Source organism: Rhamphochromis longiceps, linkage group LG12 (genome assembly GCF_057381845.1).
Source record: "Rhamphochromis longiceps isolate RC_006_pf linkage group LG12, R_longiceps_female_GT1.1, whole genome shotgun sequence".
Classification (NCBI taxonomy): Eukaryota; Metazoa; Chordata; class Actinopteri; order Cichliformes; family Cichlidae; genus Rhamphochromis; species Rhamphochromis longiceps.
In genome coordinates this window covers 22,139,820-22,167,807 of record NC_140568.1, presented here as the reverse complement: position 1 = coordinate 22,167,807, position 27,988 = coordinate 22,139,820, and the positions used below count along the sequence as shown (strand labels likewise).

General features: G+C 40.4%; 1 protein-coding gene and 1 long non-coding RNA gene across 2 annotated transcripts; one reads left to right on the top strand and one right to left on the bottom strand.

Annotated features, from left to right (window-relative positions):
* The first annotated feature begins 83 nt into the window (after window positions 1-83).
* LOC146657222 (anthrax toxin receptor 1-like) lies at window positions 84-27,988 on the top strand. Its single transcript, XM_085425163.1, has 17 exons — window positions 84-407; window positions 2,956-3,027; window positions 3,121-3,192; window positions 3,729-3,810; window positions 3,978-4,011; window positions 4,842-4,921; window positions 5,560-5,628; window positions 6,132-6,212; window positions 8,389-8,449; window positions 9,619-9,717; window positions 13,674-13,743; window positions 13,851-13,929; window positions 14,081-14,176; window positions 15,876-15,920; window positions 17,950-18,213; window positions 21,197-21,277; window positions 26,168-27,988. The coding sequence occupies exons 1-17, from the start codon at window positions 250-252 to the stop codon at window positions 26,540-26,542; spliced, it is 1,818 nt and encodes a 605-aa protein (XP_085281289.1). The 5' UTR covers window positions 84-249; the 3' UTR covers window positions 26,543-27,988.
* On the bottom strand, window positions 12,713-15,752 carry LOC146657223 (uncharacterized). Its single transcript, XR_014914042.1, has 3 exons — window positions 14,971-15,752; window positions 14,244-14,367; window positions 12,713-13,247 (listed from the first exon to the last, which is right to left on the bottom strand). It is a non-coding gene; the product is annotated as an uncharacterized LOC146657223 (long non-coding RNA).

Genomic DNA, 27,988 nt, shown 5'->3' with positions numbered 1-27,988 from the left:
TGTTGGAACCACTGATGAGAGGGTCCCAACAACAGTGAGCTCCATAGCACTCGTGCTTTGTCTCTCTCCTCCTCTTCACCCTCTGAGTTAAGCTCGCTGCTCTCTATTGGATCATTGCTTTTTACACTTCAAGGATCCGTGCAGAACTGAAAGAAGTTTCTGCAGGAGGATTAAAACTTTGAAAATAACCGATGCTGGTTTCCTTCATCATCTGATGTTTATGAGACTTTTGGGTTTTTTTCTGGAATAATGCCTTTGTGCTGGAAGAGAAGCTCCTGGTTGCCAGTGGTGTTTGGGACTGCGCTGGTCGTTCTTACTGCTGGTAATGCTGGACCGAATCAGGACAGGAGGCAACCTCAGTCATCCTCGTGCTTTGGAGGCTTTGATCTCTACTTTGTTTTGGATAAGTGAGTGAACTGACAGACATTACCTGATTTTCTATCGATAACTGAGTTCATGATTTTTTTTAAAAATCTAGGAAGAAGCGTTTGTTGACGAAACAATTTGGTGTCTGTCTTTGTTTCTACCTCCACTAAAGTTTCTTCCTACCCTGAAAACTTAAGACAGTTCTCTAGCTAAACATTTTATGCATTGTTATGAAATCATACTTATGCACGAAGTTTAAAATGCATATTTACTTTATGCATAAAAGAATTGTGCTTTTTGTGTCCCCTGCAGCAATAAAATCATGGTTTTGCCAAGTGTTTTTATGATGTCATCATCCCATTTGGTATCATTATGAGTCTGGCGTCATGCAATGCAGGAAAATGGGTTAATGATGCAATGTTTTCATTATTGTGATTGTTGCTCCATTTAACTGTCAGCTGCAGTCACAGTGCTGTGTTTGGTGTACATACGTACCTCATTAGCCAGTGAAAAGCTTGTCTTGATAATTATGTTTCTTCATATTCTCAGATTTTCAAATTCTGTGTATCTTAGGGAGTCATTGTGATAAAGTTATTTGGACACAGGTCATGATTTAGAATCCATTTCCCTGTTTATCTAAGCTCAGTTTGAGTTATCTTTGTTTTTCATTCAGCAGTGCAGCAAAGACAGCTGTACAAATCTGCAAAGTGGCACGAACCTCCCACAATAATCTATCACAATTACAGTTGACAGTCTTTTGGAGGGGGCATGTCGTGGACTCTTTTCATTTTGCAGGTTTCTGCAGGCAGCACATGATACATTGATAAGTTAAACCTGAATTTTGATGCTCTGCAAATTTAGAATTTTCCCAACTAATCCTTTTAGGGTAATAACTAATAATATTTAAGGTAAATCAGCACATAGCCTCTCTAGAACCGATGCTTAAATTGCTCAGGGAGTTGCCTTTGGACTATAGCAGAGTACTTACCTTCTGACATTTGTATTTTTAAATCCTGGTTTCAAACGACTTGTTTTTATTATAATATCACCACATGCCAAACTTCTTGGCCAACTAGGCCAAGAAAAAAAAAAGATCCAACTCATTAAACCACTCTTTTTTTATTTGGAGTTTTTAATTGGTGGATTTTTCTGTAGCTCCATTGTTTAGAGAGTCTCTACATGCAGAAGCAGAGAGAGATTTTCCAGTTGTCCTACAGTACTTCTCAGTGCCAAGTCCAGGCACATGCTGCTATTTCTTAGAGGAAAAATCAGGCACTTATGCAGGAGTGAGCAACTGTTTGCATTAGCCATGTTTCAAAGACACAGGTTTACAGGTGCACCCTGGCAGTATTTGTTGTCGGGCATTAGCTGTTCCTTTAAATTTCTGTCTCCTCTCCAGGTGGGACTTCACTTTGCCTCTTAGCTGTGATGTCCTCCACCTGCCCTCACTGTCTTCTCACAGTATCTGCCTGATCTCTCTTCTCCTCTTCTCTCTTTTCCCGATGTCTGCGCTGCCTTTCTCCACTTGGTCCAGATGTTCCAGTGTTTCAGCCTGTTGGCTCAGATGTTTGTGCTGGGACTTGTGTCATGGTGACAATGGAAAAATACGTGTGTTATGAAAACACAATTTCACTGAAAGCCGTGATAAAAATCAGCAGTGACACATTCAAAAGACATCTAGGCTCACAAAATGTCGGCGTTATCAGCCAAAAAGACTGTAGCTGTGTACTGATATTGATACAGATAATTGAATAATGAGATAACTATACAAAACAGCTTCTCTGCTAAATCATTTAATCCCTCCCTGATCTCCTGATTTTTATTTCCTGACAAAAAACAGAGTGGGATTTGGCTAACTTTGCTGTGGCATTTGCTATGCAATCAAGAAAAACGTTAAGTAAAAACTGTGACAGTAAAGAGAGAACAAAGTTCAAGATGATTAACAGAAACACTGATCAGCTGTTATTATGCAGCAGGGTTAACGAAGCCTTATTGTGAGTGTATTTTGATTACTGTAAGACTAAAGTAACTACAGGTGCACAAAGAGGATTTTAGAAATTTGAAGATCATTACTACTTCGTAGAGTAAGTTCACCAGGCTCTCCAAAGCATTTATTCTGCAGGCTCTTTCAAGTCAGCTGTTTTCTTTGTAAGCACTCCTTCCCCCCTGGGCACAGACACAAGGGCCCCCAATGTCAGGGGCGGTGGCTACAGAAAGAGACACAAATACAAACAGATGCACAGCTTCAAAAACATGACCGCAGTTACCCGAAAGAGACACAAACAACAGAAGAGAGACCACGAACCATAATTCACAGTGACATACAAAGATTAAAACAGACATAAAGTTAATTTTTTATGGAGACAAAACAACATACAAAAGACTCAAAAGACATGGTGGTATAATTTCAGGTGCTTTGGGGTCTTTTTAAGACTTGGTCTTGCACCTGTCTGAAAGTGCTAGGGTTTTTTTTTTTTGTTTTAAATTATTGCCTTGGGCTACTGCCAGAGGAGAGGTCATGTAGTTTAGACGCACAGCTGCGATTTTAAATAACACATCATCATATTAATTTGATCTTTTTCTTGTCAGATCTGGGAGCGTGCAGCATCACTGGACTGAAATCTATCACTTTGTTGAAAATTTAGCTCAGAAGTTCATAAGGTAAAGAAATAAAAGTGTTGTAACAAGAATCTGTGGGAAAGTTTGTAACAAGAAATGATGACAGATGAATGTTTTCTCCTGTCTTTTCTCCAGCCCACAGTTGCGGATGTCCTTCATTGTGTTCTCCACTGAGGGACAGATCTTAATGAGGCTCACAGAAGACAGGTGGGTGCAGCTCCTCCTCCACAAAAACAAAAAACAAAAACTGGTCCTAATCCTTTAATTTTCTGCCATCCAGCTGAAAGGAATGAGCGTAATACCAGATCTGGACTGAGATCACATACAGTTATGCGCTTATGATTTTTATGACCAAGAAGAGATTCCAGACAGATACTTACCTTTGCTCTGCAGAGTCTGCATAAATACTTAATCATGTGGTGTTTGACACGATGCGGACAGTTTATGTATCCAATCTTTTAATGTTTCAGTGCTTCCTGTAGATCTTACTCTACAAAAGGCTCATTTCCTGTCTGTCTGTGCAAAAGTGTCTCAGGCCAACACACACCAATACCATTCCAGTTTATTCATCTGTTACACATTGCTTGCATTTTCTCAAAATGCTGCCCTTATGGAAGCTATTATCCTGTCGCCACGCCCTAAAGTATCTGGTTTTTATGCAAAACCATGTTCAGAAATGAATCTGACAAAATAAATATTTCAGTTAGATTAGATATTCCCTTGTCTTCTGCGTGTCCGCTCAGGGAACGCATTCGCAAAGGACTGGAGGAGCTTGAGTTGGTTCGACCAGGAGGAGACACTTTCATGCATCTGGGCATCATGAGGGTGAGTGGACCTTCAAGCTGGCACCTCCTGCTTCAGCTGCAGCACAGTCACCGCGCAGTTCAGAGCACTAGATGACTGAAATGTTAGAGACACAAGGAGTTCCCTCATTCCTTGCATTCTACTGGGCTTACGCGTGTTTAATTGATCTTTTCTTTTATTGTTCGCAGGCCAGTGAGCAGATATACCACGGAAACATAGAAGGTGTGTTTTATTCCTCCTTATAGTGCGCTGCAGATTTTTCAAGTGTAATTTTTACCAAAACCTGTGAATGGATGAAAGTTTTGTCTGTTTCTGTGCTTTACTGAACTCAAATGGATGTTGCCGACTTTAGGGACAGGAGGTCAAAGGGGTCACAAGATAATTAGAGTCTGAGCAAAAAAACACTGTTATGTGATGCTCCCACATGAAATTGCCGTTTTTGTCCTTGTGTGTGTGTGTGTGTGTGTGTGCTTTAATGATGCTGTTACTGGTCCAGGCCTATAAACTAGTCACAATAAACAACTTGACAAAGAAGAACACAATTATTGCTGAGAGCTCAGGGGAAGAGGTAACCTTCAGTGTAAGCCTTGGAAAGAGCCAACAGTCGTGGCTTTAGTTATGGTTTACATTTGCTCGTTGACTTGAGGTCACCTTTAGGAGGCCTTTAGATGCATGTGATTTGATTTAGACTGAATGAGATATGCAATTACAACAATTAAGGTTTAGATCATGTAACTACAAACAGTGTTCTGTTAGCTCAGTCAAGGTGGGCGACGTTTTGGTAGCGCGTGCATGCGTTTGTGTCATTATGCCTGTAAACACGATAGCTTGGAAATTTTTGGATGAATTCTGATCAAACTTTGTGGGGATGTAGAGTGGGGTCATGTTAACGATACAACATACAGGCATATAGGGAATTATATATGGAGGATGCCAAATATCATGTTAGTTTGTATATCTGACTTTGTATATCTGAAGTATGTAGCTAGAGTATTTCATTTGCTAGGCCAGTAAAACTGCAGCAGGGGTGATTGTATTCTTTTTGCTCACAGGTTATCGCACTGCCAGTGTTATCATAGCTCTGACGGACGGAGAGTTACACGAAGATCTTTTCTTCTACGCTGAGAGGGAGGTGAGAGGAAAAAAATAGGTCACACGTGTTTCACAACCAGGTGAAATATGTAAACGATTAAACATATGTGGGACCAGATCAAACACTGCCATTCTGTACATCACCACTTTGATCCTCATCTTTTAGTCAGACAGCGGGGCCAGAGCCTTCCCCGGATTCATACATCAGAGCTCGCATTCGCATCTGCTCTGGCCTCTAATAATTCAGCTGCTCCTCTGATCATTCAGACTTTGCAGGCGAAGGCGTGTGAAAGCCACAGGCTTTAATCAGCTTTTAGTTGCTTCAGACACATGTTGACATTGGGGATGGTGTTCCTGGAAATGTTCCACCTGGAAGCTGTGGGAGGTCTTAGGTTGTTTCTCGATGTCAACACCAAAAACATATTAACTGGAAATTTGACTTATGTGTTCTGTCTGGTTTTGTGGCATCTGAGGGACGTTTCGAATGTTACATCATGCGTGATTAATATTATTAAGTGGAACTATGATGGTGCCTGGCTTCTTTTAAAGAGTTTTTCCAAGTGCCAGATAAAAACAAGCCTTTTTTGGGTTTGTTGTGGATGGTGTTGTGAAATGCAGAGGTGTAATTGAAGCCAGGTCTTCCTGTTTTTGCTGTAAATCTGTGTGTGTACTTGACAGGCCAACCGCTCCCGAAGTCTGGGTGCCTCGGTTTACTGCGTGGGGGTGAAGGACTTCAATGAGACACAGGTGTGTGTATGCTTTTAAGTTTTAGTCTGAACCTTACTGGCTTATGGCACCTGAACTTGAGAGAGAAATGGATAGCACTGCTGTAAAAATTTAAGCTCTGGAAATCCAAACCTTATTTTGAAAATCCTGAAACTAGCGTTTTTAAAGAGTTAAGTGCTTGACATCACATAAAGTCATAACTGTAAGTAATTTAAACCCCGTGTCACTGTCTCTGTTCATGGACAGCTGAAGCAAACATATTCAAGTGAGTTAAGTACTCCAGCAAAGACATGAAATATGTTTTAACTTATGCAGCTTTATCCAAAGGCTTGGTTTCCTAATCACTGCAACATGCCAAGTGAAGGGGACTTTCCCCCCGCCTCCTTTGTTTGTCGTTGAAGCTGTTTTATTTTAAGGAAGTTGTGTAATTTTGTTATGCCACTGGACAATGTCTGAATGGAAATCTTGGATGAATAAGTGTGCCACTTGTCTCTTTTGATTACAGTAATTTGTTTTCTCTCTAGCTGGCAAACATTGCTGATAGTAAAGACCACGTCTTCCCTGTAAATGATGGATTTGAGGCTCTGCAAGGAGTCATCGATTCAGTAAGCATTTCAGTTCTACATGTTTACATCAGACAGACGCTCGGCATCCGTGTGACGTGTTATGATCAGGACTTTCAGACACAGGAAAAGTCAACGGAGATCTTCTTGCTTTAATAGGCTTTATATAATCTCTCCCTTGACCTCCCCTTTAATCCATAAACATGTTGATCAAATATCAGGAAACGAGTCCTTCTGGACAGAGACAGAATTCCAGGAAAACCTGCTGTGACTTTCCTTCTTTTGATTAGTGTGACTGATAAACACAAAGTATGTCCTGTATCTCTTAAGATTGACCTCAGTGTTTTCCATTTGAATGCTAGGATGAAAAATTTGAATTAGTTTGCTGTGAATGTGCTGATGTCACTGGGATATGGGATTTGTTGAGCAGAAATAAGGGCCAAACAGCTGAATTACATCTGGAGCAGATTAATGGCAAGTTGAAAGCAGCTACTTCTCACTCATGTGAAAGGGGCAGTTGATCATGAATCGTCCTCTTGATGTTCAGGGTTAAAGAGAGTATGTTCCTGGAGACCAACAAATATATATATATATAATACTCAGTGTTGGGAAGGTTACTTTTAAAATGTATTCCACTACAGATTACAGAATACATGCCCCAAAATGTATTTTGTAACGTATTCCGTTATGTTACTCAATGACAGTAACGTATTCTGAATACTTTGCATTACTTAATATAGTATCATGCTTTTTACAACTACATGAATGTACTATTGCTGTGTGATTTATTACTATTGCTGGAGGTCCACGGCTCCGAACCGTAGTAAAGGGACCTCTGGCTAATACGTCGGGTTCCGTGTCGGGCTCCGTGTCGGGCTCATAGCTGAAACCTAGCTTTACTTTGTTGTCTGGGTCAAGTTTGAGACAGAGAGGCGTTGAAAGGCTGCTCCAACGGAACTTATTGTTTTGGAGGAAAACACCAACATGGTGTACAGTCGAGTCTTAATAGCTTACTTACAACTGGGCTCGTCAGGCACTCTATTTGGCTGCAGTGGTTATTATTATATTTACATGCTTCCAGCTCCTGTTTCTGCTCTATGACAACTCGTACTTTTCCACTCTCCTTTTTCTCCCTCCTTGCGCTCACAGACATATAACAGGAATGGCAGTCCATTCTCCCTGCAGCACGGACTACACTGCCCATGAGGCTACATTCTTTAGGGCTATGACTGTAGCATTCTGCCTATTAGCTTAGCACAACAACAACAACAACAACAAAAAGGGGCTCTCTCACCCAGGAAACACATAGTCGCAGAGAGAGCGCGCGTCACCCTTTAACCATGGCAACCATAATGCTGCGCCTGGAACATAGCTGTCAAACAAAACCCAAACAGTCCTGACCAATGTTCCCTCTAATTTTTCACGTGTCTGAGCGAACACACAAACTCCCTGAGCGATCCCTTGGACCACTGTGAGCAACATTAGACGTGTCCACTGTGGTCACGCCAGAGTTTACATTTATGTTAGACTACTTTTAATTAACTGCTCTAGCCCATTTACAATGAAAATGTAAAAAAGAAATCTAGTCATTGACCTGTGTAGTATGTTAGCCTGTCAACGACGTTGATTAGCTGCGTATGTGCGAATGTGAATCGCATTATTGGCTGGACTATGGGATAAGGTGGCATCGTTCTAATCCCATATGGGAGCAGCCAGTCACTTACTGACTAACACTGCAAAACAGAATTGTTAAAGTATTCATTTTAATTTCAATTCAGGTTAGATTTTTTGTGCGCAACGCAGATTTTCTGTGCGCAGAGACCGTGTCAGCAGTGCGCAATTGCGCACGTGTGCAGCTTAGAGGGAACATTGGTCCTGACCCGCGATATGAAACAGGAAAATACCACTGTGTAATCCATTTATTTCAACAAAGTAACTGTATTCTAAATACCACCTTTTTAAACGGTAACTGTAACGGAATACAGTTACTCATATTTTGTATTTTAATTGCGTAACGGCAGTACATGTATTCCGTTACTCCCCAACACTGATAATACTGTACATCTGCAGGATGTAAATGGGAGCAAAAGTTTATTTAATAAGGACATAAAAGTGGACTTGGCTCAAAGTGGCCATTCAAAATGGAAAGAAATAGATGACCACGAGAGAAAGATGGACAGCAGGAAAACCACAGTGCTTATCTCAATGTGTCCCTCAGATCCTCAAGAAGTCCTGTATCGAGATCCTGGCAGCAGAACCATCCAGTATCTGTGCAGGAGGTAAAACTTTATTCTAGTTCACCTTCCTCAGGCCACTCATTATAATATTAGGATTTTCTTAAGATGGTGAATGAATTTGAGTATGCCGAAAAGTCGTTTCCTAGAGTGCATTTACCTTCTAGGATGGTATAGTTGTATCAGAAGCTTTCAAGCAGTCATCATGGGCATGGATATCATGAATCGAAATCTATCAGTTGAGAGCTTTTAATGAAGTCTTCTTTTTCCAGAGTGTAATAATTGTACGGCTTACGTCTTTAATGAATTTCAAAACAAAACAAGAATTGGGTGTTTGATTTTTTTCAGGGTCACAAATATGCATAAAGCCTCATTTACATACGCCAACACTAATATTTGATTAAATGTCCCAAAGTGTATCTGGCAAGACACTTTTGATAGCCATCAATGAGTTTCTGGAATAATTCTGGCTGGATATTTTACCACTCTTCTTGGCAGACTTGGTAGATTTCATTTAAATCTGTTGGTTTCCCGGCACAGACCTGGTTCATAATTTTTCAATCGGGTTGACATCAGAACTTGGGGAAGGACATTCAAGAAGCTTAATGTTAGGGATATTTGTTTGGGATCATTGTCCTATTGGGGGAAAAAATGTGTCAAAGAATTTTGGAGGTAATCCTCCTTCATTTTACCATCTATTTTGTTCATCAGTACCACTGGCAGCAAACAGCCCCAGAGCATGATGCTACCACTACCATGCTTGACAGCTGGTTTAGTTGTCTTGAAAGTCTCACGTTTACAACTCCAAACATTTCTTGGTCAGCACCCTCTAAATCTATTGGCGATGTGAAACTCCCTTTACTGGGATAGTGAAAAAGGTTTTTGTCGTGTAGTTTCCAGTTCATTGAATTCTTGGATCTTCCTGAACGCCATTTTCCTCTCATCTGAGGGGAATCCACACTTGACCCTGTGTGGATTAGAGAAAATCCAACTTGCACACCCAGTTCTTGTTTTAAACTAATTTCCCCTGGAAAAAGAACTGTTGAAAGAAATTATTAAAAGCTCCAAATTTCCACGACATTCATGCTCAACACAAGTGTATGTAAACTGCTGCTTGGGATTACTTTGGACCAAAGAAGATGAAATAACTTCATTTATTTTCAATAATATTTTATAGATGAGGTGACATAATGTGTTTCTCTTCGCCTTGTCAGAGTCCTTCCAAGTGGTGGTGAGAGGAAGTGGATTCCTTCACGCCCGAAATGTTGACAAAGTGCTGTGCAGCTTTCGAATCAACGACACCCTAACTAAGAGTAAGTGAAGCATTGCTTATCAGGGTGTTACCCCTTATTCACTGCATGAGCTATTTTATTACCATATAACATCATATCTGATTATGCTGTTAAACTATGACAAAGACGGCTGGAAAACACAGATGAGTGTGTGAGACGTTGTGAAAGTCACCTAAATTACACCGGCCTGATTTTCCCAAAAGACAAACACTACGTGAGCCACACCGCTGGAGTCCTCAATGATCAAATGAGCAGCCAGGTTTTATTTATGCATTTTTTTAAACACATGGTGTAATTTTACAGTCTGGAATCAAGGTAAAAATTAAAACAGGAGATTAAGGAGAACCTGTACCACACACAAAGGAAATATCTTTAAAGTGGCTTACAGTAACGCTTCCTACTTCACATGCCGCTGCAGCTGCATGAGGTGACGGTCTAATTACAAAGCATGACAATAACCAGCATTTACATAGAATGAAATGTGTGCTCCGCGGAAGTAAGACCACTGTGACCGTTTCTACTTTCATTGTTTTTACTGTTTAAATCTACAAATTCAATGAGATGATTTTCTGGAGCTTGGATTTGAATTCTAATTGTTTTTGCATGATATTATCTAACGTCCTGTAAAACTGATGACATGGAAGCAATTTGAGCAAAATTATCTCCTCATGTCAATCCCATTACGTGGAGGTTCCTCCTCCACATTCATTCACTCCTCTAGAACCTTTGCACACAGACTTCTGGACTTTGTTTACTTTACATCAGCAGTAAGCTTTAAATGAAAAATAATATTGTCACAGTTAGCTTTCAGAGAGACAAATGTATCATTTCTTGAGAAATAATTGCTCCTTCTGATTCCTGCTCTCAGCCTTCTGCTTACTTTGCAAGTCTGGAAAAGTGTATAAAAGGAAAGCAACAACATGCAACTACATGTGTGAAGCAGATGAATCCATGTTTGGGATTTTATCCCCAGGAAAAAGTAGCAGCAAGTATAGCCAGGCGTGCAGGGATTTGGCAGTTCCTGTCCTGAGCTATTCATTGTTTTTGTGACAGATGTTGTACTGGACAACTGTGGGAAGGGTGAAAGAAGAGACAAGAAGAAATTAACACGGTTAGATGAAACGATCCACACAAGTCCTGTGTCTGTTTGATAAACTTGAAGCTACGGCTAACCTGGACCTGTCGACATGTGACCAAATCCACTCAACAGCACTTTTAAAGCTGACAGTTTGAGCCATAGCATGACACTGAATAAATGTGGTTTATGTCACACCGTTGATATAATATAAGACATTAAGGTTCAAGGTTACTTTATTTATACCCGTAGGTAAATTTGCTGTACAGAAAAAATTATTGCATTTGGCATCCCCTCACAAAACACACATTAAACCCGACAAACACATATTTGATAATTTGACAAGTGATAAAAAAACCCCCCAATATAAATAAGATCAAGATTAATTCAATAAAACAGTTTTTATTGAGTTCAGTGACAGCAGCAGGGACAGCTGTTTTATCTTTGACCCACACTTTGGGACTAGAAACCTCCATCCAGAGGAGAGAAGCTGAAATTCACCCCATAAATGATGGGAGCCATTATTAAAGATTTATAAAGCCATTCCTCTGTAGCTGTTTAGAGTACAGGGAAGCCAGACAGGGCCATGACTCACATATAAGACGACTGGAGTGTCTCACTATCTGATTCAGTGAGCTTTTCTCTGTGACAGAGGTCTAACCGAACCATGCCACCAAACAAAAAGATACAACAAACTCAATAAAAGAACAATTGTTCGGGCAATGTGGAAATGAGCAAATTTCCTAAGGCACTAAATGCGCTGGTGACCCTTTAATTAAAGTGACTCCATGCCCATTTTGTTGCTTCCTAAAATCAAGAACCATATCTTCTGTTTCAGATATGTTCAGTTGAAGTTAAGACTCCTCACGCCACTGAACAAAGTCATCAATAACTAGACTGTGTGTAGTTTCACCCTCTTTAAGTAAGCTGGCAATAACATCTGCGTATTTAATGATGGCCCTGTTTTCATATCTGCTCTGACACATGTTTGTATAGAGAATGAATAATAAGCATGATAACAAACGCTCTTGGGGAGAACCTGTAGAGGAGAACAGTGGGTCAGACAGAACCCATTTATTCTCACTCTTTGTGACCTGTCAGCTAAATAGTCTAAAATCTAATCCACCAGGTTTTCCCCAACTTCAAACTGTTCTTAAAGTCTTTAGATTAAAACATTGGGGTGTAGTTTATTAAAAGCAGAGGAGAAATCAGTAAACAGAAGTCATACAAAAGTCCCTTTACTCTCTACATGTTTAGAAATCAGATTAAGTAGAGTCAATGGTGCATCCTGATAAGTTTTTTAAAGACTTTCATCACGACTGAGGTGAAGGCCTGAAGTCGGTCAGAACTTTCAGGCGACCAGCTTTAAGGACAGGAACAACGACAGCTTCTTTCCAAAGAGAGGGCACATGTTGCATTTGCAAGGATTTATTAAAAATAACCTGAAATAAAAGACTGAGTTCTCTAGCACAAGATTTAAATAGGCGGCCACTAATATTATCAGGACCGTGGCTTTTGTTAATAAGAGGTAGGAAGATTTTTGTTACCTGTGAGCAGTGTCAGTTTACTTGCTTCCTCTGGTTTACTATCTTTAAGCTAAGCCAATCTAGCCACCTCCTGGTTTAGAAGTATGAGCATCTTATTCCTGGCAAGAAGGGGATTTCCCCCCCAAGCTGAACAGAACCCTGTGATGTATGATCTTCATCTACGGTTACAATCACAGACACAGGCAGTCTGACTAAACCAATTAGACACAAATGGTTGTGCTTTACACAACGCTTTCCTGAGAACTCTCACAGTGCAGGCTGGGAAAAAAGCACAAGTAACCATCTGCGCTTTTTTGCTTTTGCAACTGTAAGAGTCTTCAGAACTCAGCTGTATTTAACCAGTGTCACCGAGTTTATAGTATGGTACAGAGGATGACTAACCTCTCAAAAATCAGCCATAATCTTAAGCAATAACTCCAAATAATTAAGTGGTTGAAGATGAACTTCAGTCATCTGTCTTCACCTCCCAGTTAAACATGACCTCTCTCTGAGCTTGGGGAGTAAACAGTCTTATAAACCTTTATGACACTGACTTCGAATGCCTGCCAGAATCCTTTTATCCACCACGGATTTAAATTGTGGAAAAATGTAAGTGCAGCAAATCGTGTTTCATCAGCTCTGAGCTGGACAAAGTTTGCACTTTGCTTTCACGCTGTAAGGCCACTCTGAGTGCAAGGTGGGTGCAGAGTTGAACTCTGACATCTGTCCCAGTTCGTGGCGGCGTGGAGCTGTTTTGGCCTTGCTGCCTCCCTCTCTCGCCTCTCTTCCTCTCCCTCCTCCATTGTGTTTTTTTAGAGAAGAGCAGCCGCTTGTGTTGATTTCCTCAGTTCTGGGGTATGCGCTCGCCTTGCCAGGATAAGCAGACAGGCTTGCGCGATGATGTTTGTTGGATCCGCTTTCCTGGACAGCCAGCTGGATGAGGAGAAGACCTACATTTTGCCAGAAAAACAAAAAGTGTGGTGAAATTGTTTGTATTGGCATTCGTGAGCAGGGTGCAGATGCCTTCAGATGGGAAAACAACAAAGTGCTTGTTTTGCAGATGCAGTCCTCTCTGATTGTTTGTCAATCAACTTACAGTGAAAGATGTGACATCATTCGACTTCTGTTAACAAATGCATAGTTTCGGCTCTTGTTGTCAAATATTTGTTGAATTAAATTTAAGTCTTGTCTAATCAGTCAATAAATTCATTTTACTGCAATCTGGCAAAGAGATGTCATAAGAAACGGTGATTTGAAGGTGAAAACATGTTTCAGGAGCTGCATGTGTCCTTGAACACTGCTCACAATTCCAGTCAGGAAAGTTTGGCTCATGCTTTTGCTGTTTTTCATGACCCTTTCCCCCTCCGCTTCTCTAGTGGTGAAGCCATTGGTTGTGGAAGATACATATCTACTCTGCCCTGCCCCAGTGCTTGAAGAGGAGGGGATGTAAGTCGTATAATTTACTTAAATAAATGTGAGGTTTCAAATGAAACCCTCTGCTCTGCTTTTCAAGGTTAAAACGGGGCTGAGATATTTTTCTTTTTCTTTGCCAGGGCAGCAAATCTTTATGTCAGCATGAACGAGGGTCTCAGTTTCATCTCTAGCTCGGTCACAATTACCACCGTGAGCTGTGTGAGTACAATAAGATATAGGGGCATTTGGCCTTTAGCGGGGGCTTGGAGCAGCACAGAGTGTGGAGCTACAGACGGAACACAAAAGTGGTTTACATCCAGCGCTCTTTGTGTTCAGACAGCCTATGCTGACGTGTCTGTCTCTTTTACAGTCTGATGGGACCATCCTGGCCGTAGCTCTGCTCATCCTGATGCTGCTCCTGGTCTTGGCTCTCCTCTGGTGGTTCTGGCCTCTGTGCTGCACTGTGGTCAGTTCCCTGCAACAAAGACATGAACTCGTGCTGCTTTACAGATTGCTCTCAGCCTGCTCCTTACATTTTACATGGCTACAAAGAGTATGGGGGCTGTAGCCGAGCCATTTACGTCCTAATTGATACCACAGACAATATAGTGAAGCCTGGAGTCTGTGTATCAGTATTCCTCCTTTGGATCCTTGCATCTTGCAAAAAAGAAAAAAAAAGAAAAAAAGTGATACAAATTAAAACTAATATTTGATTCATTTCTTTTTAATTAATCCAAAGGTTCAAAAAACACTCAATTTTCCCAAAAAATTTAATTTTTTATGATTTAGGCTGTAAAGAGTTAATTTTTACTGGACTTTAAAAAACACTCTGTTCCTGAGGGATCTTTGTTGCTGAAGTTAGTCCACAACCAGTAAATAGTCTCGGCCATCAGGTGAACATGCGTTTAAGCAATTATACCTCTCCTAAAATTATTTGCGTTTCCAGAGGTTACTGCAGGTAACCTCCAAGTCAGTATATTCACTTAAAGAGATCTAACTTGTAGCAGATTTTTCTACCATTTATGGCTTTACTTGATTTGTTGCCAGTGGTGTGGAAACAAAAGCGTCTATAGCCTGAATGTTTTGGTTGATATCTTTGTCACTATGAAGTTTTTAAGTAGCGGGATAACTGATTCCAAGTAAAGAGTTTCTTTTTCTTTTCTTTTTTTTTTATGTACTTATGCAAAAGCCATCTGCTCAGGACTCGGTGAAAACATGTTTGTGGGATTATTTAGCATCAAGGTATTTCAGCAAACTCACTTGCTACCACATGCCCTCTGTACAAATCCGTACATCTCCTTTCAAAATCGTCACGGGCATGGTGTCTCTTCAAAATGCACTGCAGTGTTTCCACTGGAGCTGGAAACAGGAAAGCTGAGCCCTGCCAGAGAGAGATGTCAGCTTTTACAACACAGCTTTCTCTCCCTTCACTCTTTTTCTGTCCATGTCAATTCGCTTGCAAGTTGAAGTTCGTGCAGCAAGTGTGTTTGGGAAAAAACGACACTAGGTTACCAAGGGGAGTCTTTTTTTTCTTCTTCTTTTTGTTCCAGGATTTGGAAAAGAGTGCAGGAAAAAAATCACAAATAAGAATCAGAGTGACTTAATTTGCCAAATGCATTTAGTGGAGATGAATCTGTCTTTATTACACCTGTGAAAAAACCCTGACGGCTCATGCAGTGAGGAAAAAGTTTATATGGGGATAGCAGCGGTGTACATTGTTGTGCATTCATCCAAGTTTTGAGTTGCATAACATCGAAGTAGATGGATAAATTGTTTTTCTTTCCCTATTTATGTGATACTAACTAACGTATAAATACTATAAAAGTTATCCATAAAACTAAAAAGGCATAATGTGGCATTTATGAGGTTGTTACTCTTCTCTTGCTTTAACCAGCAACCTCAAGGCAAAAAAATCTGGATAGCAGATTTCTAGGTCAGCGCCTTGCTCTTGTAAGTCGTAGAGACTAAGAGGGAAAACATTTCTCAGTCATTTGCTGTTGTGTAGCCACGTCACTGTGCATAAAGCGCGCATTGTTCTGACACGCAAAAAGCATTTTCAAACATGTCTCTGCGACTTCTGTCATCTCCTGATGTTAAACAATGCTCTCCATCTTTTTCTTCCCATTCACTCTGCTTTTTCTTCCCCTCTTTTATTTCGCCCACAGATCATCCACGAACCACCACCACCGCCAGCTGTGGAGGATAGTTCGGTAGGAGCGTCACAATCTCCGCCTCCTATCTGTTTTGTCAAGACTGAAAAAGAGTGCTTGTGATTTAAGACTTCGACAGCTGCCAGCGTTTAGCTTATGTAATTGTTAGAGTGACAGCGTAAACCTCAATGACCACACGGCGTCACTGACTTTCCAGCTTTAAACTTTCAACACTCGTTTTCTGATTCATTTGACGAGAGTTAACGCCCTCTCAGAACAACGGCATCGTGACTTTTACAGCACCCCACCACACACACGCACACACACCATTTCTGCTGTTTGTAAGAGCACTGCTGTTGTGTCCAAGACTTTAATTTATGCCTTTAAAAAATTATAACCATTTGGACCTGCAGTAAGAAGTTTAAAAACTCAATAATAATAACTCAATAACTCAAAAACATAATTTCAATTTAGTTTTAAGATCAAACCGCAAGTCCAAATGACTCGATTCAATACAGTTTAACGGTCCTCAAACACGCTGCTGCAGCTGTGGGACGTATCAGGCTGCATCTGTTTGCACAAAATTAAACAGAAAATTAGGTTTAACTGCTGAATTTAAATGCCAGTGACATCCACGGCCTCAAAGACTGCTTTTATTACGGTCTCCTCTGTGCGACATCCTGGTAGGATACGAGACAGACAGGGTGTATTAAAGAGCTGAAACATCACAAGTTTGGCTAGTGGGCTTTTTCATTTCCTTTGATCAGACAAACTAGAGCAATGGGGACATAATGACAGCTCAGGGATAGGAAGGACAGAGAGAGAGGGGCATTCATTCCAGTTTGCCTGGTAACAAATAAGAGAGCAGTTGTGTGCAAAAGTCTTGTGCCACTCCTCTTTCTTTATATTTTGCTTCCAAGAGGGGCTATTTTGTCATAGTTTTCTTGAGCAATAGTTCTCCAGGCTTTCTTTGGAAATTGGCAGGGAACCATTTTTTAAACTGTATCTTTCAGCACTTTGTTACAACAGCCTGTGGCAAAAACACAGAAATATTCCTGTTTCATAAAACATGCCAAAGATAATACAGTGTTACAGGCATAAAATAGTATTTTTCATGAACAAGAGGATTCAAAAAGAGTTACACTTGGTATATCTCTGCATGTTGTGCAGTGTGTCCTTGAAAAATTTGAGGAAACTGGACACGAAAGGGACATCTGCAGCAGATGGGCAGTATCTGGAAATGTCCTCAAGAAATAGGGAAAAAGACCTGACACAGGATCCGAGAGATGCATCTGGCACATCAGTCGATCCGTCTACTGTTCACTGAAGCGCCATCAGAATTCATCTCAGTGAAAGGGTGGCAGTCGAGAGTGAGGAATCCAAATTTGTTCAAATTATCGTCAGTGCTTATGAAGTGAGTGAGTGCCTACAGCATCTGTAAAACACGTGGAAGCTCTGTCATGGTTTGGTGATGCATTTCAGCCAGTGGCGCTGGGCAGCTTGTCAAAACTGATGGAAATACAAACACAAAAAAAAAAAACAACCATCAGATTTTGATCCACTGTGCCATATCATCTAGAAAGCATCAAATTGGCAGCAGCTTCATTTTTCATCATGACAATGACCCCAAACACACTGCCAATGCAGTAAAAGTGTACCTGGATAGAAAAAACACACAATGGAACACGATCAGTCATCGGTTCCACATTATTGAAGCAGAGTGGGATCTTCTTGACAGAGAATGGAACAAAAGGCAGGAAAGCTTATTTAAGACACTTCAGGCTGTGTTGAAGAATAAAGGCGATCATACCAAATATTGACTTTTAAGCTTGTTAGAACTGTCAAAACTCTTTTTTTGCCTTATATACTGGATTTCCATGCATGTGAGTTAGCAGATGTTTAAATAAATTGCTCCTCCTATTTCGCTTTTTCCTAGAAATGTGTGAAGAAATAAGGGGCGGGCCAGGACCTTTTGCACAGTACTGAATGTTTACTGCCTCTTAGTTCAAGCTAAGGGGTGATAAACATTGGTGAAATGGTTAAACAACAAATACATTTAAAAAAAACATTTCCTGTTGCTCTCCCACAGGATGATGAGGACTTTGAAGCCCCCAAGAAGAAATGGCCGACTGTTGATGCCTCCTACTATGGAGGAAGAGGCGTAGGGGGGATCAAAAGGATGGAGGTTCGCTGGGGTGAGAAAGGCTCCACTGAAGAAGGAGCAAAGCTGGAGAAGGCCAAAAATGCCAAAGTGAAGATGCCTGACCAGGAGTATGTGTCACCACCCCCTCGGGTTCTTAACAATGGCATGCAGAAACCGCCGGCGCCACGCAACTGGTACTCACCCATTAAGGTAGGGGGGCGGGGTATATATATATGATTACTCATTAGGAACTACTGAGAAACTCAGTATGATGCTTCACTAAGGGAACACAAACAGTAGGCAATGGTGAAGATTATTTCACCATTGCTTACTGATTACTGAAAACCATTGCCCCAGATGGTTTTCAGTAATCAATATCTAAGACTACATTTGTAAATTAAAGCTTTGATGCTGTGTAAAATGTAAATATGAAACAAAATCTCATCTAACAGTATTTTATTCACGACAGAACATAGTTGAATTTTTCGTTTCATGATGCTCCAAATGTTTTTAAATTGGTGGAAAGATCTGGTCTGCAGGCGGACTAATTCAGAACCCAGACTCTTCATCTATGATGCCACGCTTTTCTAATAGACGTATGGAGTTTGGGATTATAGTGATATATGGAAGATCTTCTCTGAAAAACACTTTATCTGGATGGGAGTGTATGTAAAACATGTACAGGCCTTTCTGCATTGTTGGTGCCTTTCCAAATGTATGTTCCTAATACCACAGGCACCAGTGCAACTCTATATCATCAGAGATGCAGGCTTTTGAACTCAACGCTGATAACAAACTGGACCCCTCTCCTCTTTAGTTCGAAGGACACGGAGTGCATGTTTTCCAAAAATAATTTGACCACAGAACAGTTTTCCGCTTTCACTTTTTTTTTTTTTAAAAGATGTGTTTCTGCCATCAAATTCAAAACGAGCTAATATTTAAAAAAAAAAAAAATAGTAAAATGTCTCACTTTAAACATCTAATACGTTTTCAGCACCCGAACATTTTTGGAACGGAGTTTTACAATAATGTCCTGAGTCAGACGTGATCATGGAAGTACTGAGGAACAGCTTATCACTGTTGTCCTGAATCATTCCTCACAAGTGTTACCTAAACAACTTAAAGCAAACAGGATATGAGTTTTAACTGAGCCACATAAAAATGAGTAAATACTGGAGAATTTGAGAGTTATTAGTTTAAAAAGTATTTGAAGTAGAGATGGACCGATCCGATATTACGTATCGGTATCGGTCCGATACTGACCTAAATTACTGGATCGGATATCGGAGAAAAATAAAAAATGTAATCCGATCCATTAAATATCACGAAAGCACCTCGCAAAACTTGCAACACGCCGTAACTCACCTCAGAACGTTAGCAGTCGGAGCAGTGTGCATCACGTGATAGAGCAGCTGTGGCATGCCGGACTGGTGGTCTGGATAGCATTTGGAGCTTCGCTAGCAACCTGGCATTTCATCTCCGACAAAGTTATCCCCGAGAGAAGTAAAGCAAGTGTGTAAGTCCATCTCTGAATGTTTGTAAAGCATTCCCACGTTAAGCTTAACAAGCGACTGCCTCTCGCTCTCCGGCTGCTACTTCAATCGTGAAACTGCTTAAATGATCAGCTGATCGGCTTTTCTGTCGCGAGTCCGTCTCTCTTGTTTGTTTTTGGCCCACTTTGCACCAGAAAGAGGAAACCAGCGGCTGAGCAACAGCAGAACGTTTAAGCTTGATAAGCTGTTGTTAGAATTTATTTAATATTTCTTTCTACACCAGGATCTTTTTCTACGTAGCTGACGCTGGTAACTGTGCAGGGGCGGATCTAGCAAAGTTTAGCCAGGGGGGCCGATAGGGCATGAACAGGGAAAAGGGGGCACAAAGACATACTTTTCTTTCTTATTCTCATTTAAAATGTCGAGCTTTTAATAAATAATTATCTGACACCCAAAGTTTTAATTTGATGTAAAATGAATAGAAGTCAATTACTGTATATAGTGACTATTAAGTCTAATATATACCCTAGTAAGCTATAGTACTTTTTACTTTGGGAAGGTACCATCTGTGCAGTCTGCAATTTTGTTGAAGAAAGATGTTGAATCTATTTAATATTTCTTGAAAAATAATTGATTTCTGTGCATTTTTTTTTTTCACACTGCATCAAATTAAGGTTGATTACGTCGATTAAGCATCATGAGGTGGAGCGTGAGGGGTGGTTCCTTATTTTTTATTTATTTCTTTTTGTTGTTGCTGGGAGTTGGAACCCTATTAGTTAGGTTGCTTAATATTTACGCTAAGTACTCTTTAAAATACCAGAATAGGGAGGATGGTGTAGGTTTAAGTTTATTAGATTGATCAGTATTGCTGAACTATGAAATATTTTTTTTGTATACAGGTATAACAGAATAGCTTTAGTGTAGTTGTTGTTTTAAACTTGAGTATGAACTTGCAGACTTGCAAAATGCAGCAAGATATTTTAAAAAACAGTTTTGTTGATTAAAAAACACTATATCGGATTCATATCGGTATCGGCAGATATCCAAATTTATGATATCGGTATCGGACATAAAAAAAGTGGTATCGTGCCATCTCTAATTTGAAGTGTGGGAATCATGGTTTTTAACAGCTCTGCTGGGGCGCATACTACATATAACACAGCATCTGTCACAGATTACTTCATGCTAATCTGGCTGAGGATATGTTAGTACGAGTATGGTGTTTTGGTGAAAATAGCCCGAGATGTGTTCGGGTATTAAAGCTTAGGTGACAATTGGCACACGGCTCCATTCCTCCAGGACCAGCGTGGGGTTAAAGGAGTCTTTCTGAAGTCTTCCCAGTCAGCAGGGGATTGCTAATAGAAACCAGACTTCTGTTGGACTGACCTCCAGAGAGAAAGGCTCCACAGCCAGGAGTTTTTGTGAGCAAAAACAGCTGCATTTTTTCTGCTCTTATCCTCAAAGTATTTGCTGTGTCTGAAAAGTATGAAGAGCCAACTTACAGTGGACTGAAACCATTTCACTGTGTCGCTTTGAGATAAATGGATGAATTAAACGATACATTAAACTGCAGCTGAAGTCACTTGTGTGAAAAAGAAGACAAAAAAAAAAAAAAAAAAACAAGGGTTGGAAGCAGAAACCAATGTTTTGTAGGATTTTACATTCTCTTAAACATTTTGGTCTCTTCTCTGTTTCCACAGAGCAAACTGGATGCATTGTGGGTGCTTTTAAGAAAAGGCTACGACCGTGTGTCTGTAATGAGACCTCATCCAGGTGACAAGGTAAGAGCAACACCAACCCTGCACTGGCATGCACTGAGCGTGCATTGTAAATCGTTCTGCATTTCACGGGCTGACGTCAGGCTTGGCTGTGCATTAACTTCTGGCAAATGAAAATTAGCAATTGAAACGATTGTATGTGAAAATGTTGAGAAAATGGACCAGCTGTAAGCAATGAAGTGTGCACAGCGAGACTCATGGGAAAAGTTGCAGTGGGATTGGATTTAGACTGCTACAGTACGCAGCAATGTAAAAGCGTCTAGTGAAGTCATTATGAAAAAACAAAATGAAATTCCTCAAAGACCAGCTGCAGTGGGGGTGACAGTGCAGTGACCGCTGCAGCTGGAAGCTAACATGAAGTCAGAGACAGTAGAGTCTGTATGCGGTGAAAAACGGGAATTATGTGTCTAAAAATGTCACCGCAAGCGTTTATGTAATGATTCACATTTCTCTGGGTCAGAGTGTTGATCTAAAACCATTACCCTCACAGGGTGAAAAGACATTTCTGGCACATTTAAACAATCATTTTTTACATTTTCTAGAATTTTCTCTGTAACTACTGTAACTCCTAAGTGTTTTGAGTAAATCTAAAGTACACTGAGCTAGTTTCAGATTTGACTCAATAACAACCCAGACAGGATTTGCTGCTAGAAGACAGGCCTTTAAATGCCATTCCAGGGAGGAGCTGCTCCTATTGTTTGCACAGAGCTGTATAAGGTGACACACAGCCGTGTTGAAACATAAAGGAGAATTTTGAAGATGAGAGTAGGAAGCAATATTAGTAGCCCACCTTTCTTTTATTTTAAACTTCTAGTGAGAATACCAGTTACTCCCAGTTACTACAGTTAATACCAGTTATGCATGCTTTTAAACCCATGTTTTTGTAATGTTATGCATATGCATATTATAAACTCAACAGCCATTTTGTTAAGTACAGCTGCTCAGCTGTTTATTAATTCACATATCTAATCAGTCAGTCATGCAGCAACTGATTTAGGCATGCAGACATGGTGATCTACTCAAAACCATCAGAATTGCCCGAAAAAGAATAAAATACCCAGTGAGCAGCAGTTCTCTGCGGAAAATGAAAACGCCTTGTTGATGTCAGAGGAGAACTCCCAGACTGATAGGAAGGCAACAATAACTCAGCTAACCATTTGTTATAACAAAGGTATGCAGAAGAGCATCTCTGGAAGCACAGCACACATATCTTAAAACAGATTTAATTTATAGCAGCTGAAGACCACAGCAGCAGCAGCCGGTGCCATCCCTGTAAGCTGAGAATAAGAATCTAAGGCCACAATTCACATGTTGTCTCAGTTTTTGCAGGGACATTTAAATCGCATGTACTGAATTCTGCATAAACATCATGAAAGCCTCGATCCATCCAGTCCTGTATGAATGATTCTGGTGGAACTCTGGTGATGTAATAGTACCGGGGATATTTTCTTGGAGCATTTTCGGACCAGAGCGTACCCATCATCTGACAGCAGGATAACACGACACATCACAAACCTCAAATGATCTCAAAATGACTTCTTAAACATAATGAGTTCATGAAACTCCAGTGGCCTTAACAATTAGCAGATCTCAATCAAATAGAGCATCTTTGGAATGTGGTGAAACAGGAGATTCACATTAATCTGCAGCAACTGTGTGATATTGTCATGGTAATGTGGACTAAAATCTCTGAGGAGTGCTTCCAGCACCTTGCTGAATCTATGCCATGTAGAATTAAAGCAGTTCTAAAGGCAAACAGCAGACCAACCAGTTACTAACAAGTTCAGCAAAGCTCACCAGTATAGTCCATAGTTCATTTTTTGGCAGCTATAATGTAATTTTTTACTTTGATGCAAAAATCCTAATGTTGATACTTTATGCAGTTACAATAGAAATATAATTGTTTGGCATGAATAAGCCTCTGGAATTTTCAGACTGATGTGTTATTATACGGTCAGGTTTCTTCATCTTCATCAGTGCAGTTATGCAGCATTTCCTTAAAGAGATACACTGACAGTCCAGCAAGACCCTCATTTCATGCTGAGGAGGATGGGAAATTACATCTCAAGGCAAACTTATCAGGATTCATACTTTAAACTATTTCTTAGCCTCCTTTGCTGTATTTTTTGTCTTGAAGTGAGCCAGATGTTTTTAGAGGGTAAAAGGTCTGGTATGTAGGTGAGCCACTTTAGCAATCAGGCTTGTTTTCTACAGTCATGGTGTTGTAATACATGCAAAATGCAGTTTGGCACTGTTCTGATAAAATAATCAAGGCGTTTCCTGATTAAAAACAAACAAACAAGAAATAAGTGTTCTTTTTTCTTTGCATGATAGAGTTTTAACTTGTAATTGTGGATGCAACGAGCCTGAGCAGCCGATTTCACCCTGTTTTACTTCAGCCTCAGCCTGTCTGCGATGCTCTTTTGTGCCCGAGAGGCATTTTATAATAAGCTTTCAAGCTTATTCTAAAATATTATACAGGATATTTAGAACTAACTAGGCAGCTCATTCTCTTGACAGTACTTTTTGCATTATGCAGTTTATGGACGTTTTAACCAGCACTCAGCTCACTGAGAAACAAAGTGTCGAAGTGTGTCTTCCTCACTATAAAAGCTTTTCATTAGCTTACTGGAAAAGAAAAATACTTGTTTGTACTTTCTGAGCAGTGAACACTTTCTGAGCAGAAAGCTTGTTCTGATTGCAATTAGGAGTCTATTTTAAAAGCCTTTTTATAAATGAGTGCAGCAGCGGGGAGGAGGAAGCCAGCTGATCCAGTTGTTGCTGGAGAAAAACCCTGTTACGTGTCGCTTTTGTGAGCCTTAAAGACTGGGGTCTTTTCAGCAATTAAAAATAAAATCAGAGGACGTAACACAGCAGGTTACTGGGCTACTGAACCATCACACAGTGACTGACTGTGAATGTAGATACAAGTATGATACAGTCCAGGAGCCCAAGAGACATAAGGATCTATGATATTCAGTATAAGATGAACTGTACAACATGCAGCATTTGGCCTATTTCTTTTCCCCCAACAGTCATTTCTCCTCAGTGTTAAATAAGAGACACATTCCTTATCAGCCTATTGCAACTCCTGGGTCGACTGAGTGCAGCTGCTCCAGGGGTGTAACTTGTTTCTGGAGTATAATGATGATGTATATCTCCCTTTAATGACCTCACTTCATTTTGAATGGGCGTAAATGATGGCAGGTCAAGTTGTCCAATGAAATAGGTGCATAGCTTCTCAAAATTTAAGCTGGGACTGAGAATTACAGCACATTTTTTAAGGTCTGCTGACATTAAAATACACATTATGTAGCTGTGTACTGACAACAGGAAAAGGCTTTTGTGAGAGTGAGTTCATTCAGTTGTCAAAGCAGGAAAGTGTGTGTTTTGTCAAAGAAAGTTCAGAAAAGTGGAGACATTGGTTCTTCACCCTTCAAATTCTGAAGTTATTGTTTGATCAAATGAAAAAAAGAGCAGCAGATAAATTTAAAAAATGTCATAGATCCTATGTTTTTAGTTAGTACTAACGTTCTCAAACTTAGAATTAATTAATTAAAAATATAGGAGCTGGCACCACTTTGTGGAAGCTACTGTGTTGCCCCACTTTCTTGAATGCAATGGCTGAGATGGATATAAGACTATTTTCCCAAAATATGTTGCACCCGAAATGTGAATTCTTACCTATGTTTTATCATCTAAGAAGGGGTACTCCTCAACAAACAAGCCAGAATGCAAAAGAAAAGAGAAAACTCTTCCTCTAACTCTTCCAGGGTAATCTCCTGAACTGAAGATGTGGCTCTAACACATAAAAATGTGCATAAACATCCTTATTTATTCCAGATATTGTCACAATTACTTATTTTCAGCAGATTTGAAATGTGACTCTCCTGTGTCCAGATACTGAGCTAGCTAAACAAAAACAGCAGCTGGTTATAAATGTGGTTACCACCAACAAGCCTATGAGTGTCCTTGAAGCAAACATGAATCTTACTTTCTCTGTGACAAGTTTGATTCTCACATCATATGAGAGTTTATTTGCTACGTGCCAGAGTCACACAATGTTAGATCTACTTCAAAGATAGTTTCACTAATGCCAGCTAACAGAGGCTAACAGTAGCTAACAGAGGCTAACAGTAGCATTTACCAACAGACAAGGTAAGGATATCCTCAACAACTCAGTATCAGTGTCACTGGTCAAAAGTGAGCTTCAACAACAGACCGACTCATATCTGACTACTTTCAGAAAGTTTTACAGCCTCATCCAGAGTAAATAGATGTAGATATTTTTCACTCTGCATATTGAAAGCCGAGATAAACAGTAGACTGACAGATTGCAAAATATGTTCATGCAGATCTGATCTGCTTTTTAGCCACGATTTATTGCACAAAGTTGATATTATTCAAATAGTATGTTAAAATATAGTACTTGCACTTTATGGCAGTAGTTTATGAATGTATGAAATTTTGCTTTGGCTCTTAGAAAATGCAAATATCATCTTATTGTTCTGAAATGTCGTATTAGACTTCAAGCTAGCTGCTGAGACAATAAAATCATTAATAAAGTTTTTATAGTGAATATACGCTAAGTAAGCAGTAGGGTCACCACAGTGAGATTTTTTTTTATGCAACCTTAGAGGTCACACCTTGTTGGATCATCAAAAGAAAGCAGGTTTAGGCAAATGTTTTATGAGCCTCACTTTTCAAACCCATAGGCTAAATCCATCTTCTATATACAGGCTGTGATGTGAGCCAGACCTTTTCCTTTCTGTCATTTAGACTCAATGTCTGAATTTTCATTGTGAATTTTTGCCTTGGATTGAACAATTAATGGAAAAAAATTTAACGTTTGCCACTTTGCTAACAAAATCTGAACTCTGTTTAATTTTATAGGGCAGATGCATGAACTTCACCCGTGTAAAATCCCCCCCTAGCTACCCACACTTCAACAATCACCCATCTCCCATCTACAACCCGCCTGGCAGGAATCCACCTCCACCGCAGGGCACCCTACCACCGACTCCCAGCGCGCCACCCTTCTCCTCGCTGCCTCCAACCCCTCCACCCATTTCCACCCCTCCCCCTTACACACCACCTCCCAACCGGGCTCTTCCTCCAACCACCTTGCACATACCCGCCCCACCGGCGCTCTCACCCACGCCTCCGCCCTGCGCTAGCCCAACCGGCTTGCTGCCACCTCTTCCCCAGGGACCCCCTCCTGGACGAGCCCCTCCACCTGCCCGCCCTCCGCCTCGCCCTGGCCTGTAGAAGTCTGGTGGGAGACAGGAGGTGGTCACACAAGACTGAAAAACATAATCCAGAGTTCCACCAGCACATAGCCATCTTTGATTGTAACTACGAGTGAGGTGCAACAAGGTGCCAACCTCAGCAGGCTGTAGCCTTTCAGACTTGTGACGAGGAGGAGCGAGAACTTGTTTTCAGCTATTTGTCTACTTTTGTACACATCTAGCCCAACAGTGCAATTGCTTGGATGCTTGAATTACATAGACATTCCCTATAAATGAGATCACGCAGGCCGGCTCAAAAACATTTGACTGAAGACTGTATGAATTCTGACCGAGCAGAGGATCAACAGCTTGTACTAACAGCTTTATACACAGGCCCTAGAGAAGGAGTACAGTTGTCTTCTGAATGGCCATGTCACTAAAATAAATGCCACTGTAAAGTTCCTGTTTTATATAAGAGAAAAGAAAAACACTCATCCTGCAAATGTTCCACATACAGCAGAGTAAGGATGATGCAGAGGCATCTGAAAACAATCCTTTTTTTAAATCCTTGAATGTTTGCATGCAAAAGTGCTCGAATCATCGTTTGTAGTTTTTTAACATTTGTACTTGTTTTTATACATTTGTAAATACTTTCATTTTTTACTTTGTACTTGTGTAGACCACACTCTTCATTTTGGGGAAAGAAAGACAATCATCGGTGATGACGGCATGGACAGTAAGTGTACTGAAACAGCAATGCAATGTATCTGAACTTCCAGTGTTCAACTCCTGACTCGCAAACTATTTTCATCCAACCTAATGTGAGCCATGTCTGGCCCGTTTTCTGTGCTCATTGGTGTAAACAGTAAATTTGGCTTTACCAGATGTATGGCTGGAACTGACCTGACCAAGATGACTGTAATTACAGCTGTAGGTAAGCGCTGCATAGGATCTGTCTGTTAAGATGAGGGTAACTCTGGGAATCAGGGAAAAGCTTTGCACATCGTCTTACTCGTCCACCTACGGCTTCAAAAAAAGTTGTACATTATTAATGCAAATAAGCGTGCTCAGTTATATGTGTGCTGTACATTGATGAGTCAGTAAACAATCTTGTTTTACTTTTTTTGCAGAAAGTCTTTAATTCCTCTGAGAATAAAATACAATGGAAGCCATTTCGTGGATGTTGATATGAAGCTTTTACTCTCATCACGTCACGGTTAGCAATCCCGTCAGTACTGTACAGTAAACACAGACTGATGTGTGATTCATTTAAAAAGCAAGGAAGCAGTTTAGCTACATAAAATCTGACTCCGTCTTCTTATTCTTTTCTTCAGATGCTAATTTGAAAAACATTCTGTTTTACTTCCGGGCAGCAAAAGCAGCAACTGATCCACATGTTTACTGTGTATGCTTTCATCAAGAGTCTGTAAAGCCTTTAATGCATTTAGCTGGATATTCCCTCAAGTCACTTTTTATCCACAGGGCT

Excerpts from the sequence above, each read along its gene's own strand:
- LOC146657222 (XM_085425163.1), top strand. The coding sequence starts at position 250 with ATGCCTTTGTGCTGGAAGAGAAGCTCCTGGTTGCCAGTGGTGTTTGGG. Across the intron at positions 3,811-3,977 it reads TGCATCTGGGCATCATGAGG|GCCAGTGAGCAGATATACCA; the intron begins GTGAGTGGACCT and ends TATTGTTCGCAG. Across the intron at positions 6,213-8,388 it reads TGCAAGGAGTCATCGATTCA|ATCCTCAAGAAGTCCTGTAT; the intron begins GTAAGCATTTCA and ends TGTGTCCCTCAG.